The sequence below is a fragment of the Cannabis sativa genome, chromosome 8 (assembly GCF_029168945.1).
Source record: "Cannabis sativa cultivar Pink pepper isolate KNU-18-1 chromosome 8, ASM2916894v1, whole genome shotgun sequence".
Classification (NCBI taxonomy): Eukaryota; Viridiplantae; Streptophyta; class Magnoliopsida; order Rosales; family Cannabaceae; genus Cannabis; species Cannabis sativa.
In genome coordinates, this window is record NC_083608.1 from 49,403,416 (window position 1) to 49,421,465 (window position 18,050).

General features: G+C 32.5%; 1 protein-coding gene, 1 long non-coding RNA gene and 1 pseudogene across 4 annotated transcripts; 2 read left to right on the forward strand and 1 right to left on the reverse strand.

Moving 5' to 3' along the window:
* The first annotated feature begins 193 nt into the window (after positions 1-193).
* Positions 194-9,465, forward strand: LOC115699264 (tRNA(His) guanylyltransferase 1). 3 transcript variants are annotated; one of them, XM_061103054.1, is made up of 18 exons: positions 194-516; positions 751-1,050; positions 1,174-1,307; positions 2,696-2,804; positions 3,052-3,098; positions 3,570-3,675; positions 4,164-4,295; positions 4,397-4,441; positions 4,860-5,029; positions 5,206-5,291; positions 5,492-5,599; positions 6,087-6,343; positions 6,496-6,627; positions 7,235-7,279; positions 7,884-8,053; positions 8,195-8,280; positions 8,594-8,701; positions 9,130-9,465. In XM_061103054.1, exons 6-18 carry the CDS (start codon positions 3,572-3,574, stop codon positions 9,262-9,264), a joined length of 1,578 nt encoding a protein of 525 aa, XP_060959037.1. In that variant the 5' UTR covers positions 194-516; positions 751-1,050; positions 1,174-1,307; positions 2,696-2,804; positions 3,052-3,098; positions 3,570-3,571; the 3' UTR covers positions 9,265-9,465. The 3 variants fall into 3 exon arrangements, with proteins under 3 accessions (XP_060959037.1, XP_060959038.1, XP_060959039.1); XM_061103055.1 differs by having other exon boundaries at positions 195-516; positions 4,235-4,295; XM_061103056.1 differs by having other exon boundaries at positions 195-516; positions 4,247-4,295.
* A 1,065-nt stretch (positions 9,466-10,530) lies between these two features.
* LOC115699279 (tryptophan N-monooxygenase CYP79A68-like) lies at positions 10,531-17,130 on the reverse strand (annotated as a pseudogene).
* On the forward strand, positions 12,346-13,893 carry LOC133030357 (uncharacterized). Its single transcript, XR_009684197.1, has 3 exons — positions 12,346-12,566; positions 12,695-13,613; positions 13,772-13,893. It is a non-coding gene; the product is annotated as an uncharacterized LOC133030357 (long non-coding RNA).
* Positions 17,131-18,050: the final 920 nt, after the last annotated feature.

The following is an 18,050-nucleotide window of genomic DNA, read 5'->3' on the forward strand; positions in this document are numbered from 1 at the left end:
TATTAATTAATACTAATTAAAGCTAAAGAGAAAAGTCTCACCTTTCAACTTTCCTATTATTCTCATCTTAACCTTTCCAAAAAAATTTACATGTGTTTTTTTTTTTAATTAATGTTAATTAATATTAAATAAAGCTAAGGAGAAAACCCTCCCCTTTTAACTTTCCTATTATTTCTCATCTCAACCTGCTGCTGAATGAACTCCTCTAACCCCAGGAACCAACAAAAAAAATACATGCAGAAAGTCAAGGGCACCGATTCTTTGCCCTCCCCACATTTCTTTTGTCGTGCTATCCTCTTGACTCATTGATTTCCATTTCCTTCGTCCTGATATCTTCTTTGCTCACCATTTTATCCTCTTTCAATTTAGTTTCCTTCTTTGTATTTGAGATCATTCGTTGCTCAAAGAGTTTCGAGTGCAACGATTGTGTGTGATGATGAGAATTGTAGGCTTTTGTTACATTATTCGTATGTTAATTGGTTTGTGGACGTGATGGGTTGTACAAGATATCTAGAGGTACAATTTTATATTTATTTGTTTTCTCTATTGGATTGCTTTTGATTTGTCTGTTCTTCAATTTTTAGGTTAACTTTATGGATATATTTTGGATTTCTTCTTTTTAGTGGGCATTTCAATTGGCCAATGGCAATTTTCTTTGCCGCATTTTGGATTTGGTGATCAAGTTAAGAGTTATCATTGTTTTTTTTGTTGAAAAAATCATATTGATTAACTGTTCTTTTATATATTTAGGTGTTGAGACACAAAACTCTTGACCTTCTCAAGCCTAAACTCTCTCTTTTATAAATAAATAAAGAACATCGAGCTTTGTGGTCAATGAAGTGGTTGCTAAAGTTGTTATAGGGAAAAAGTGTTACTGGTCTTGGAGTGGAAATTTCTCAAAGAGAGGAAGAGAAGTAGTAGCTGAAGAGGCAGCCACTGTTGTTTGATTTTCAGCAGTTTCAGCTCATTAATTTAAACTAGGATGCTAAACCTTTTTCAAACCAAAGAAGTGTCTTTTCATTCAGACCCAAGAGCCTTTTAGTCCAAAAGGTAGGCGCATATACTACATTATGATCTCTCTGTATATATAAATTCAGTCTTATGTCTTATAATGAATGTTATTGCTATTTTTTCTTTTGTATTCATCTTTTCACTAATTACTATATTATATAGGTGGAATTTGTGATATCCATTCAAGCATAGAGGCACTGAGGAATATTTTGAAGTCTCATCAAGATACATCATTATCATCTATCATAGACGAGGGAGAAGAATATTAAAGAAAATTTAATTTGAATATCCCAACTGTAAGAGCTTATTTTATTATATTTTTTTTATAATGTACTGTAGTGTAGTGGTCTTAATTAGTGCTCACTTATTATTATAATTTATGTATTGATGATGATTAGATTAAAAAATTCATATGGGCATTCAATTAAAATAAATAGAAGGTAAAGATTATTTTCAAAATTAAGCTGGAGAAGCTATCAGTTGTGTGCATCAAATTCTTATAGGGTTTGTTTGAAGACGTGAAAGAGAGCTCTAAAATAATCAAAAAAGAAAGGTCCAAACCTCAGACAACATCGTCTTTTGAATTTTCTCTTTTGCCAATAACACAATCAAAAATATGGTATACATATTTATAAAGGCACAATTGTTTCATACTAATTAACTTTTTGATAAATTGGCATAATTATCTTACATTTTATTTCAATAATTTCTCATGCTATATAGCTGTTTCTACTATAGGTGTTTATATATATACATAGAATGAGAATTATGAAGGATGATGGCAAGGGGTTTTTTTAAATAAATTGTTCGGCTAATTATGGTAGCTTAGACTTAAAAATGAATTATTGTGTTAAAATGTGATAAGAATTAGCTCATAAAATTTAAATTATGTAACAAAATTTTACTATATTATTAGTACCCATCAATCAATGAGTATAATACCCATTAAAAAGTGTTTTATATATATATATATATATTTAGTTATATATGAAATCTACATATGCAGGCCTGAGACTTTTACTTGAGAAATAAAATTGATGCTAACAATCTATGAAGAGTTGGATCGTCGTTAGCTTTTGTACAATCTATTTATCCCTCTTATGAACATCTGAAGATCTTTGTGAAATCTTATCTATATCTATTAAAATACATATATATATATTTATAATCATAAAAATGCATAATGAAATTTCTAGGTGTTATAGTCTACAACAACCTCTTGATCACAATATTGGTGAAATATTGGTTGTTGGCCACAATAAGAATTGTTGGCCAAAGAGATGCAGAATGCGATTTATGAAGAATTGTATAAATGTTATTTTTTTTTTAAATTGTCTTACTAATTATGTTAGCAAAAACTTGAAAGTAAATTACTGTCGCCTAAAATGTGATAAGAATTAGATCTTTATTTTCTTTTTATTCTGTAACTAAATTTTAGTTGTGCTAAATCAATAGGGGGTGAGCGTGTTCTGGATCATGAAGCATTCCTTCAAATATCACAATTTTAGAATTTAGTGGGTGTGAAAGTAATTTTTGTTTCTGTTTACATCAAAGAGTCAAGGACAATCCAAACTTTTAACAGACAACACCGCGCGAAGCGGCCTAATTCCCTAGTTTGGTATATAACAAAATTTGAGGAGAGTAATTTCATTCCTAATTTCCTATTTATTCTTTCCATTTATAGAAATCCCTAAATCGAAATCGAACTGAGAAGTGAGAAATCCCGAAGACTCCGAACCCACTCCGACTTCCACCCTCTGCTGCTCCTCTTCTGCGCTATTTATATATTACAGGTTCGAAACTCGTGTTTTTTCTTTCGAAATTGGCTGCCCTGTCGTATTTTCAGTAGTTCCAGTCATTTTGAACTAATTTAGTCAATTATACATATATTTACGTAGTAATATTATTAACGAAATGGATGGTTCTGCAATATCGTCCAAAGTGTGAAAATGGATGGTTTCATGTTTTCCTGTAATTTTGAATATGCTGTGAAAATTGAAATGATATTGAATGTAAAAACTTTACTTGCTGTTGCTGCAGGTTATGTTCATCGCTTCTTTTAAGACTGTGAATTCACAGGCATTTGGGTAAGAAGCATATTGAGCATTAATCATTGGAATTCGGGTCGTTGTTATTGGTTTATTTATTAGTTAGTTGTTTTGTTTGAAATATTGCTGAAACAGTTTTACATTCTGCCTTTGGAGCTAGGAGTGTTCATAAAATACTTAATCCAATTCAATCTGCAGATACCCACACTTGTGCAGATTGGATTGAAAAATTTAAAATCTGTACTTGTGCAGATTAAATTGGATTAAAAAATTTAAAATCAATACTTGTGCTGATTGAATGTTGATTGACATGTAAAAGTGAATGATTCAATCCAATCCACACATATTTATATATATATTTCAAAAATTATATATACAATTAACATTTTAATATAAAAAATTAGTAATTTAAAAATTTAATACATATGATCCAAACATATTTAAATACTTATTAAATCAAATATGACACATAGAGTAAAAGTGGGTTGTTTCAATATATTGTATATTTAGTAATGGCAAACAGCAAATACGAGTACGTGAAGTCATTCGAAGTCGAAGATGAAGTAATGTTTCCCAACTTGATCGTTGTTCGGGTTGATGGTCGTGATTTCCGAAGGTAAGAACCAAATTCACTTTGATCTTTTATGATTATTGTGTCTGCCTCAATTGATTTGTTGATTCTTTTCTTTTTTAGCTTGAGATATTCTAGCTTTGTATTGTACACTTCTACATTGGTTGCTCTTACTGTTTTCTTAGACAGTCTAAGCGTGTTTCATTTTAATGGGGGTTTAGAGGTAAAATGATGCTTGGTCTGTTTAGCTTCCTGGAGTTTATAGGCTTGTATTTGGGATTCTAAGAAGCTTGATAGGGGAGCCAGATGACATTGTAAAGTTTTATTGTAAAACACTCCTACATTGCTCAAATTCTTATGTAGAAATGATATTAGAATGACTAGGGGTGTTTTTGGAGGTAGGATGGGGCTGGAAATAGTATCACTACTTAGTGATGTGATCCTTTTGGTTCGTGCGTAAGCATCAATTAGATACACTATATTGTAGTGAGTACTTATTAATAAACTTGGGTTTTATTTCATTGTTTTGGTAGGTTTTCTGAGATTCATGAATTTGTAAAACCAAATGATGAGGTAGCTTTGAATTTAATGAACTCATGTGCAGTTTCTGTGACAGAGGAGTTTCCTGACATAGTCTTTTCCTATGGATATAGTGATGAGTACAGGTACGGCCTATTTTGTTTTATGTTTAATATCATTATCGTATTCTCTTCACTTCTGCTTATTGTATTTCAGTCCAATTTACATATTTTTTTGTTGATTGCAGTTTCGTTCTCAAGAAAACAACAAGGTTCTATCAAAGGCGTGCAAGGTTTTATTTCTTAGTTTTCAAAATTCACTATCATTGTCTGAGCTGCATATGATATTGTCTTGGTCTGTTTGGATGTGCTAACAAGAAGAAGATTCCTCCAAATAATGCTACGTTTCTTTCAATGCATATGTGCATGTAATACAAATGCAAATGTATATTATTGTATATTCTATCTATGTGCATTTGTGTGTGCACATATTTTAATGATGATTGATAGGTGTAATAACCATAAACTTCACTACAACCATGATAGCATTTTTGCAAGTAAATATTAGGGTCAGCTCAAGAAAGTAGTTTTAGTGTTTATGCATAGCATTGAGTAATATTATCATTTAGATACGTGTTCGCTTTGAGATCCTTTTTTCCTTTGTCCTCGTCATTATTGTGAAGTGCTAACTAGTGGAAATTGAATTTGCAGCAAAATACAGTCTCTTGTTGTTTCCTTTTTAACCTCGGTATATGTTACTAAATGGAAGGAATTCTTCCATGATAAGGAGTTAAGATATCCACCATCTTTTCGTGCACGAGTAATATGTTGTGCATCAATAGAAGTCCTTCAAGCATATCTTTCTTGGAGACAAAATGATTGTGAGTAGTCTCCTAGTACTTTTAAGATAAGCAACAAATACAAACTCTAATTACTGAGATAGGCTGAATTCTTATTTTTATTATTTTAGTTTTTCACTCAGAATTTGTAAACTATTAGGTTTTAAGTGAGAAAACCTATGGATGTGACGTTACCGTTCAATAATTCTCTTTCACAGGTCATATAAACAACCAACATGCCACATGTTTTCATGAGCTGGTTAAACATGGAAAGACTGAAAAGGAAGCACAGCAGTATTTGAAGGTGTGAGCATTAATTACATGGTTACGAGCTAACTTTTGACTTGTTGAACGGTTTAAAATAATGACAATGTCATCCTAGGAATCTTTATATTTTGTGACAATGTCAATATCTCTACTTTAATTACTCGAGGATATTTAGGGATTTTATGAAATACTAATTCTTATTTTACCTTATGTGAAGTTAATTGTGAATATGTGCAGGAAAGTGGAAAGAAGGAGAAGCATGACCTCCTATTTGAACAATTTGGTATCAACTATGAAAAGCTGCCCGTCATGGTACGGCAAGGATCCTGCATCTTAAAAACTGAGGTAATAATCTACCTTGTTAAAATGAAAGTGCCATATTAATCTTATATTTAAAGTTACATTTTCCTAAACATAATTATTGCTGTTAAAAGAGAGACTTCACTCCTTAAAATTAGGGCATAGTAAAATTGACTTGACTTTTATATTTGGACTTTATGTCAATCTGAAGTCAAAACACTTGAAGTTTGTCATTGACATAAGATGATTAGATACAGCTGGATGTGTATATTATCTTTAGCTTGATTTCTTCTTTTTGATGTTTGTTGAATTCCTATCCTGGGTTCTACTTATGTATTCACATGGGTTACCTAAGGTTGAAAGGAATTTTTTTGGCCTGCTGAAAATGTGTAAAAGTAACCCATCTTGTTTAACTTGTTATAATTTAAAGACAAAAGGTCTTAATCTGCTACAATATCTTGACTGGTATTCTATCTGGCCACAAGTACCCGTGAATTTTGTCATGTTGAGAACTCATTCTTATATTGTTTAGACAGAAGACATAGTGAAGTACAACGAGAGTGGGGCTCCAGTCAAGAGACTTCGGAGGAAGACGAGTACAGTCCACTCAAAAAATATAGTTGGGAAAAGTTTTTGGAATCTGTACCCAAAACTTCTGAAGGAACTTGGCGGTTTTGTGGATGATATTAGAAAAATTGAACCAGATTATATTAGGTCCTTCCTATGGGAAGCAAAGTTGTTACCATCAACTTGGATTGTAATCAGAATTGACGGATGTCATTTTCACAGGTGAGTCTTTACTATCAAATAAGAAGATAAAAGATTAGAGAAAACGTTTTCATTTTGGCCTCAATATGATGAATGGAAATTCAAATTGTTGCTTCATTTACTAGTTCTGTTAAAATGAGTGAAACTCAGAGTCAATTTCTTTTGCTTTTTAGGTTTTCTACGCTCCATGAATTTGTTAAGCCGAATGATGAGCGCGCTCTCAACCTCATGAACTCATGTGCAGTGGGTTTGTTAGAGGAGTTCCAAGACTTAGTCTTTGCCTATGGGGTCAGTGATGAGTACAGGTATTTGTGTTTCATATCTTTTCAGTTTTGAATACCCATTTTTTAGACTACCAACTGAATTTATGAAAATTTTAAAAAATTTGAAACTGTTATAAAATTGATAGCTCAGAAGGATAGTATGACATATTAGAAATTTCTATTGTATTAGAATATATGAACAAAAAGAAAATAAACAAGAATGAAAGACACAAGATTGTGAACGTGGTTAGGATACCCTTAGTCCACGAGTCTACACCTTGACATGAGGCTATACCCAGAGATAAGATTGAGTAAAGTCACAAAGAGTACAAGACAATTGACTTAAAATAATTTTAGACTGAGATAAGATTGACCATTTCCATATCAGGCATACAAGTTTAGAATTAAGATATTTTTTGATTATGTGGCAAGACATTATTGTAATTAAGATTTACTAAGTTATTTTTTTGTAATTAGTTTGTATTTTAAGTACATACTTGAAAAAATCTCAATTTTTTTTCCATAGGTTTGCTTGTTTCAATTGCAATAATATTTTGTCAAATAAATGCGCTAAAAAAGGATTTTACAAGTTCAATTTTGCCAAATACACCATATCATAACCATGTTTATCCCTCTTGTTTCCTTTCAGCTTTATTATGAAGAAGGATTCTCAGTTATATCAAAGACAAGCAAGGTACGGTATCTTTCATTGTTCCCATTATCCCGTAATTGTTTTGATCATAATATCAAGTAGGCTTATTAGGGACCCAGAATTTGAGGAGCTTTCTCTGGCATGAAGAATTCATTGCATGAAGCAAGTGATTTTTCTCCTGCTTCTCTCTGAATTTCTGCATTGAAGGAATTTTAGAACTTGCTTTCTTCTTTGATTGCTTGTTGAAAAGCACTTTGTTTATTATTCTTTAGTATGTTTGCCATTTTCTCTATTTCATAATTAGGATTGTATTTTTTATTTTTATTCACGAGGAACCTTATATTTTTCTTTTGTATTTTAGCTGTTAAACATTCACAAAAGTTTATTTTCTTATTAAAAAAGTCATGGTGAGAAGAAGAGAATGAAACGTATTACCTAAAGATATATTCATGGCATTATGTTCAGCACTGACTTGAATGGTTTGACATTTAGGATTTTGTCAATCCCTATAACCTAACATGCCCCTTGGGCTCAAATATTACCCTTTTACCATGCTTTGTAGTTGATATACTTGTAATGATTTTATATATTCTCTTACAATGTCATTTTGACCTTGAACATTAGCATATTGCAATTCATTTTGCAGTGACATTGTAACTGCAGTTGTATCACTCTTCACTTCGTTGTACGTAACAAAATGGAGAGACTTCTTCCCACATAGAGAGTTGAAGTACCCTCCTTCTTTTGATGGACGTGCAGTGTGTTATCCATCATCTGAAATTCTCACTGATTATTTGGCATGGAGACAAGTTGATTGTGAGTACTTGACCATTTTGGTTCTCTGACAATAAACAAGCTAATGTTCATGAGCATTGCTTGTATCTGTTTGTTTTAGGCAACAATGAAATTTGGTTTTGTCTAAGATGAGATTATAATTTCATTCTTGGGGTTTTGCAGGCCACATAAACAACCAGTATAATACTTGCTTCTGGGAACTTGTTAAGTCTGGAAAAAGCAAAATTGAGGCTCAAAATATATTGAAGGTGCAAGACTTGATCACTCTTGTTGTCACATTTTTTTTCCCTTTAAGGACTCTTTGTTTGTTGTCCATGGGATTTAGTATGCGTCGTTGTCTACAGTAATTGAAAATGCTAAAATTAAACTCCTAGCAGAGAGAAAAAGAGAAAAAGAGCTCACTGTTAGAATGTTTTCTTTAAAACTATAGACCGTTCTATACATTTTGTTTCGAGATAATCATTTCCTGTTGGATGTACATTGAAATAGATTAAATGTTTATTTAAGATAATATTAGTTTAGTTGTACACTGATGTTCACCCATGTATTGGTATTTTGCAGGGTACTCAAACGCCAGAGAAAAATGAACTGCTAAAACAATTTGGTATCAGTGACTACAACACCTTACCAGTGATGTTTCGGCAAGGTTCCTCGGTCTTTTGGGACAAGGTTACTTTTCTCTCCTTTTAAATTATAATGTCGTATAATTACTTGGGTTAATCATTTACTTGAGTTTATAAGGTTTCTTGGGCTATATCTAACCATATTCTATGTGTGGAAATGTGGAATGAGTGCCTCCGATTTAGTTTTTGTAACGAGTAATGATAGATACACTCCCAGTGAGAAGTAATAAAAGGCTTTAAGAGACCATCTTGGTCCAACCCTTGACGCTTTAAGATCTTTTCTTAAATATGCTCCCATAGTCAAGAGCTATTTACACTTGTAGCCACACAAATTGAAAGTTAAGGGGATTGTAGTATGTAAAAATAGTCTACAATTGTTGGTAAAATGATAGTGATTATATTCAGGAATTGTTTTTGTTCCTATTTCTAGAATTCTTTACTGAATCTTATTAGTATACTCGTTTTTCTATGCAGGAAGACATTACTCCAGAACATGAGAATGGAACATGTAATGGAACTTATCGAAAGAAAGTTGTCGTAGAACATTGCAATATAATCGAACCAGACTTTTGGAACTCCCACCCAAGCATTCTTAACCTGAAGCCATAGATTCTTTGAAATGAAGGCTAGCTTTGATAGGTCACTCTTTTTTTACACCTGAATTATGGTCATTTGAAAGGTTTAACCAGTTAGCAATTTTGAAACTGCATAAATCTCTCTTAGCAATTCTAATTGAACATTTAAAAGCCTTATTATTATATAACAAACAGTATGGGTAATCAAATCATATTGTTTTTTGTGTGGCTGTTACAGTTATTATGTCAATGATGTCTAAGATGTTTGTAGCGAGCTAAACAGAGCAACAGTGATCCAATTAGCAATCGAGAAAAAATATTTGAATTTTCTATGGATAAAAAGATGATAAATGGATGAACTGAATTTGAATTTTCTATGGATAAATTTCCAAAACAATAATGATTATCACACACTCAATAAATTTCTAAAATTTTTCATTTAATTTTTCAAGTACTGGTGCATGAATTTCACATTGATATAGCAATCAGATAGTTGGATATAGCTTACTCAATGAAGACATTGAGATGACAAATGAGGTTTACTCAATTGACAAAGTTGATTTAGTATGATTATGTTCTTTTTTCCTTTCTCTATTCTTCTTATTTTTTATTTTATAAATCACTAAAATATTTATACAAATGACAAATGAGATGGAAATGTCAAGTGTTTAGTGATTTGTCAAATGATAGAGAGAGAGGACCATGTAATATGGGATGGTTTTCAACCTTATTTTCTTTGTATGTTGTATTGTATTAAATAATAAGTAATATTATATTGTTTGGATAAAACATTGCATTGCATAGTATTAATCATTATGAAATATATATTTTAATACAATGCAAATTTTATTATTTAATACATAACAAGTGATTTATATTAGCGTGCATTACAATATTTAAAAAGGATCTGGGGTTGGGGATTGAAGCCTAGACTAGGATCCTAGACCCTACCCTAATGCCGGACTTGCACCCAAGCACGGACTTGGACCCGGGGCCCAGACACGACCCTGGATCCTGACCTCGGTGCTAGACTCGCACTCAGACACGAACTTGAACCTTGGATCCATACCCAAACCTAAACTTGGACTTGGACCTTGGACCACAGACCTCAAATTCAGATTCGGACAAAGACCGGAACCCAAGACTTGAACCTAGGCTTGGATTTGACCTTAGACCTGAACCTTCAACCCGGATACGGGACCCGAACCCATGTCTAGGTCTAGGACCAGGGTTCGGGTCGAGTTTATGGTAAAGATAGTATAATTTTAAACAATCTATTCATAGGAGTCAGTACCAAATATAGTCTTGTATCAAATAATATTAATGCAATAGAATATAATTCAACACAATATTATACAATACGGTGTACCAAATAAACCATAAAAATACATAACACACTATATGTATGATAATAAAAATGCCTCCTAATTATGAATAATATTATATTTTAAGGAAGCAAATCATTAAGAAACTAACGTAATAATAATGATAACTGTGAACCACATAAACTAGATACACACTTATACAAGTAATTTTAACAATTATCTATTTGCTAAAAATGACTTGTCATATAAGTAGGTGTAAAGTTAATTTGTGTGCATATTTCATTACCCTAATGACAAATAGAGAGAAGGATTCAAACGAGGGACTGCATGTGCACACAATGGCTTAGCCTTAAACATTGAGTTCCCTTCTTCAGTACTCAAATCTATCTTCTCCATCTCATGAGGAATCTTCCATGTAAAACCTTGTAATAATCTTCCCAAAAGCATAACCGTCATGTTTGTACCCAACTCCACTCCAATGCACCCTCTCCTGCCAGTGGTGAAGCTAATAAACCTTAAATCTGTCTCCCCCAAGTCACAATGCTTCTCGTCAAGATGGCGATCTGGATTGAAGCGCATCGGTTGATCCCATACGGTAGGGTTTCGACCGAGCCCGAATCGGCTCAGAAGAATATTGCTGCCTTTAGGAATGAAGTAGCCAGCAACTGTGGAATCAGAAGTAGAGACATGTGGGACATTGAAAGCTGTAACCGGGTGGAGGCGAAGAGCTTCTCTTGCACAAGCAATGATGTAAGGGAGTTGAGGAATGTGAGATTCTTGGAGGAGTGTGATGTTATTGCCAACAACACTATCTATTTCGGTTCTTGCTTTTTCAAGCATTTCTGGTTGGTTCAACATTTCTGATAGTGCCCATTTTGTCATTTGTATGGATTGTCTACAACTGTTAGGAACAGTTCCTGTTTTTCATTAATATTAATTACCCATTAGTTGATTAATTAATGTAATGTTAAAAATTAGAGAAAATTAAAGGTAGTAATGTTTTTAAAACATATATATATTGTACAAAAAACCATGGCTAACCATAAAAATTATTTATATATAAATTAAAAATAAAAAATTCCTAAGGACTACGTATATTAAAGAAGTTATTTATGAGATATGATATTAACATAATTTTTTTTTTAAATTATAATAAATATGGAAATTGACATGTTACTAATTTACATACACCATTCAAACTTCAAAGTATTAGTCACTATAAAATTACTTGTCGAATTGAATTCTTGAATTTTGAATTGATCACGATTTAGAAGTAGTAACTTTTAAAACAACATATAAAATTCAGAGCCATAATAATGTATTGTGGATAAGTATAATATATCTTTTTTCTATTTTAATATTGCTATATGCATGAAACCATAAACCTAACGATCCATATGTGCCAAACATATAACTTATTAAATTAAATGAAGCCTAGTTTTAATAAATTGATCTACCTACATACAAATATTTAGAGGTATCTTAATGTCTAATATAGCATTAATATTATTTGGCAAGTACTTAATGCAAATCAAATCATGCATGCATATCAAATTTATTATAAATTTAAAATAAGATCGAAATGATATATATTGATTTTGCATGTATATCATTAATTATAACACTTATTAAGTGACGTTTCTTTTGTTGTTGCTCAATTTAATTAGACCTTCATCATGATCTATTTGAATATGATTATCTCAAGATATCTTCACGTAATCTATCACATATATATATATATATCTATTCTATATAAAGTGTGCCTATATAACTGAAATTCTTGTTTTATGAGAAATTCGTGGGTGACTTTTTATTTTTATTTAATAAAATAATAAAATATTATTTATATTAATAAAATATAATAAAACAAATACTATTAATATTTGAACTGATATTAAATATTAGCCAATGTGCTTCGAGGTGAGTTCATGCACGGCGGTGTCGTTCTCGACTGTTGCCTCCACGATGATTCTTCCGCGTATAGTGTCGGTGCCGACAATACAGTGAGACGGTTAGTTCGTTTTTTCTTTTTTCATATGCTTTAGTTTTCTGTTTGGTTGGTGAATCAAATTTGTAACATTTTTGAAGATTATGGTTGTTCTATCGATAATTATAATTTGACTGGTTTTGGTATTTTAGGCTTGTTTTTAACTACAATAAGGGGGCATTCTAGGTCGACATGATGCACCTGTAATTCAGTCGGACTCGGAGCATCTTCGTTCCTCTTCGTCACCAACGCCACCAACGCCACCAATGCCACCAACGATCGTGATTTCTACCAAACAATCGTCGCAAGAGACACACCTGACGCTTCTACCGGCTATTTCCAATGCCGCTAGGACATAAATGCTACTGTATGCCAAGAATGCGTCAAAAACGCTTCTACAGAGGCACTTAAGCGGTGCCCACTAGAAAAGGGAGCCATAATCTGGTTCGACGAGTGCTGGGTCTCGTGCCCGCGTTACCGTTGTCTAATGTGCAGAATGTGACGGAAGCGGAGCGCTTCAACCAATTGTTGGGGGGTCTTCTGAATAAAGTGGCGGACCAAGCCGTTAGTTCCGAGTCGACTAAGAAGTACGCGACGGAGGAAGAGAACTTCACGAGTTCCCAGACTTTGTACAGCTTAGCACAATGCTCATCAGATGCACCCACCTCTTTTTGCAACATGTGTTTGCTTAGCGCCATTGGTTTCATACCAGGGTGCTGTGGTGGCAGACGAGGTGGGGCTGTTTACTTGCCCAACTGCATCATTAGATTCGAGCTCTACCCCTTTTACTATTCAATTTCTGCCACTCCAATTCCACCACTAGATAGTCATTTTTAATTTATTTGGTAATACGTTTTGTTATCTTAAAAACTAAAAGAAATACTAACAAAATCCATAAGATTATATATTGTCCAGCAGCAAAAGAAAAAGAAAAAGCTTAAACAATTACAATTATTGCTATTGTTCTCCCAATTAGTGTGGCTATTGTGGCCTTCTTGATTGGCTTTTTCTACCTCCGTAATAGGAAAACCACGAAGATAAAGAAATACCTCTCTGTTCGGCAAGACAGTGGTAAAAAGAATTCATTTTTTCGAATTAAAACTATTTTATCATTTGAGTGCTTTGTTCATTTTATTTTGACCATTGATTGAGGAATGTTTCATATTCAAAGAAAAAAAAGTGTAATAGCTAGAGGCTAGAGCTTTTATAGTTTTATATCTGGAATGTAGTTCGGGAAGAAATTTCAGAAAGCGACACTTTTCAATTTTCTTTGGAGGAAATTAAGACTGCCACTAATAACTTCTTGGATGAAAATAAGATAGGAAGAGGTGGATTTGGTGCAGTTTACAAGGTTGAAATATTATGATGAATTTCTCAATTGTATAATTTATAAGCCTTATATATTTGTAGTTCTTATCCCATCGGATTTTATTTTCAGGGTACCCTCCCTAATGGTCATGAAATTGCCGTGAAAAGACTTACTGGAAATATGGGAAAAGGAGCAGATGAACACTTTAAGAATGAAGCCCTTTTGATGACCAAGCTTCAACACAGAAATCTAGCTAGACTAATAGGATTTTGCTTGGAAGGACAAGAAAAAATTCTGGTCTACGAATATGTACCCAATAAAAGTCTTGATTTCTTTCTATTCGGTATGGCCGATCATTATTCTTAGTCTGTGAATTACTCTTTGTTCATTTTTATGTTTCTGCTAACTAGAAGAATGGTACTTGAATTTTAATATTGCTTCTAATGACTTGTTAAAGTAGTACACAATTTACTGAATGTTCTCCTAAGGTTGGATGAATTTTGATCAATTTACTCTTAAATAACCTTTCTAATGGATTCAAATTTATGTTATACATACAAAAGAAAAACATGTTAGATTGGACAACACGGTACAAGATTATAACAGGCGTTGCCAGAGGAATTCTTTATCTTCATGAAGATTCTAGACTAAAAATTATACATCGTGATTTGAAAGCTAGCAACGTTTTATTAGATGATCATATGAAGCCTAAGATTTCAGATTTTGGCTTAGCAAAAGTTTTTGTTGTTGACCAAACACATGTAAGTACCAATCGTATTGTTGGAACTTAGTAAGTTATAAATAAAGCCTATCTATTATAATAATTCCATATTTATATATTGTTCATCACTATGAATTATAAATATTAATTATGCTATTTTTGTAGTGGTTATATGTCTCCGGAGTACGCCATGCATGGGAAATTTTCTTTTAAGTCGGATGTGTTCAGTTTTGGTGTGTTGGTTCTAGAAATTCTCAGTGGCAAGAGAAATTTTTTTCCGATGAATCACAAGATTACTCAGACTTGGTTTTATGCTCTGTTACTTATGTCTGGTTTTCTTCAAGGTAAGATCGCTTCTGTGTTCATATAAATATATATTTCTCTATCTATTGTTATAATGTAAAAATGTCCATATTAAAACTCATTTAAAGAGAGATAAATGAGTTTTTTTTAAATGATAAAATAAAAGAATTTATGTTATCTTTCTGCTCCAAATTGTCATTCGGTTTAGAGGCGGTTTTTAAGCCATTTCAGCGTCGGTTTTCGCGAAATTCGCTACCGACGCTGATCAGGGCGACGCTAAAGGGTTTATAAAAACCGACGCCATATGTACCCCTATGGCGTCGGTTATTATTAAATAACCGACGCCATAGAGGTACATATGGCGTCAGTTTTTATAAAATAACCGACTCCATAAGGGTTTCCTAAATTTTTTTTCAGCTTTCATTAATATATTTTTTTTACATTTATTAAAAATCTAAATTTATTTTTGTATTATTTATTAAATTAAATTAAAGCATAAATAAAATTAAATTAAAAAGTTAAATAAATACAAATTTACATTGCTCTATATGTTTGTATATTAGGTATTTTTTTATTAATATTTTATATTTTATAATTAATATGTGTTTGTATTCTAGTATTTTAGTATCATTTTTATAATTTTTTAAGTTATGTTTTATATAATAATTAGTATATTAAATATTAAAATAATGTGTAATATTTTAATTTTTATGTAATTTAATATTTTTATACATTTAAATTTTATAATATGGGTTTGTATTTTTCTAGTATATATATATATATATATATGTATACACATTTATGTATAGACTTTACCATCACTTGTGCTCGAATTTCATCCTCAGACAAAAGTGGTTTCCCATTTGAATCTTTAACCGAAATGAGAACATCAAGCAAATCTTCACTTTCTCGGCTTCTACTTTTCATTTCAACCTCTCTCCAGTCTCGAATTCTTTCATTGATTATGGGGTCATGGAGCTTGTTGATCACTTTCATGGCTTTACAAACAATCCTTTGATGGCCATCTAAGTCCAACCATCGGAGCCAGGGAAGATAGTCAGACATAGAAAAGGCATATATGTGTGAAAGCATAGCAAGCAGAGCCTCAACATGCTCCTCTTCTTCTTTACCAGGCCCTCCATCATCCCTTCCTTTCCGGTCCAAAATATCTTTTACCAAACATCATTTTTCTCATGATACCTACCGAGTATTGTTGTGCCGCAATTCTAACATTAACCACTCCTCCACTTTTAGCGGAAGAGTGGTTGTAAACAAAGCGAACAAGATTATCAGCTTCTTCATTTCTCTTATGAAGAAGCCAAGCAAGTGTAGAGCAGTTGAAAACATTAGACACGAGTACTCTCCTCATCTTCTTCCATTGTTCACCCCACGGTGCAAATATAATGGTTTTGTAATCATGGGAGATTAAACGAGTGACACCTGTGAGAGGTCTTGAAGCGAACACCATGTCGTGTTTCTTCAAGAACTCTCTGGCAATCTCCGGAGAGGTGACAGAGATGACATGAGTACTTGTCCCGAGGCGGATACAGGCAATATCTGTGTCCAATTCTTTCATGAGAGTGTGGATCCATTGGTATGTCGATTTGTTTCGCAACATCTTCGGAATGCATCCAAGAATTGGCCAAGGGGAAGGACCTGGAGGAAGTAGTGTTAGGGCACTACTACTATTTGGCTTATCATTATTCATTATTTTGTGGAGTAAATATTTGATAACAAATATTACTAACAATGACATGAAAAATATCATCATGAGTAGGGAAGTGGTTTCTTCCATATATATTAATACAGTTTAATTTGTATATGTAAAGAGATATATTTCTATACTTTGATAATATATATCTAACGATATTCTTTCGTATTTATAACCAGGGGAACAAGCAATCTATATATCTATTTAATACAATCATCATAGTTCCTTTAAAGGAAACACAATTATATATATTAAAGAGGTTTTATTGATTACATTAAATAGGTTTTGATTAGTCCAACTGAGACTAAAATCATGGATCCAGGACTAACTTTGAAAATAGTGGCAAAACGACCTTCTCAAAGCTCTTCACGATCAGAAACCATGGAGGTCTAAAATCATGGATCCAGGCTTTGCTGGTGGCAACTCGGAGCATCACGCAGAGACTCGGAGGGAAAACTTCGATGATTTTAAACTTGCATCCCGTACAGAGAGAAAAAGGGCTTTTTTCGACAAAAAAAATCAGATCTGGTTTTGGATCTTTGTTTTGGTGTTGATGGTGCATGTTATTGCATTAATGCATGGTGGTGGTATTAGAGTTAGTCCCACATGTGTGGAAATAAATTATATATAAGATGAATGAGCTACTCTTCCCATTGCCAATTAATTTTGAGATGGAACTTCATTTATCTTAACCCAAATTCTAACATGGTATTAGAGATTAGGGATAGTGTCCCAATTCTATTTGGGACCTTTCGGCGTGTCAATTTCTAATATTGGAATCTTTGAATTGTTTTAAAATCTACAAATTTCTTAATGTGTACACTCACAAATTTCTCAATATTTGGCTTTGTGGGATTCTTTAGAGTTAGTCCCACATTACTTATATGTAGAAATAGTTTGTCATATATAAGATGAATGATCAACACTTTCTATTGCTAATTAATTTTGAGATTGAACCTATCTTATTTCAAATTTTAACATGTGGCATTATAATGGTGATGATCATGATTGTGGCCGATGGTGGTAGTGGTGAAGTTGTGACAAATGGTGATTGAGGTGGTTACGTTATTTTAGTTTTAATTAATTAATTATTTTTTAAAAAGAAATAAAAACTAAAATTAAATTTTAATATGTGCCTAGACCAACGTATTTATTTATTTTTATTATTTTTCTTAAAATTTTAATGTGTAATAGCTAAATAAGTTGGGATAATTTTTTTTTTTTGTAGCATTGTTATTGGACACTAGTGGTATACTTAACACCTTCTAGGTGTGTCATTTTACAATTGACTAGCAATACTGCTTAAAAGTTATTACATTAAACTATATGAGACCCGATACTTTTGTTGACTAATAGCGATATTGACACATAAAGGTCGTTAGGCAGCACTGGTGTCTTTCAACATTTCTCTCTCTCTTTTTTTTTTCTTAAATATTGAGAGAGAGGGATTCGAACTTGGAACAT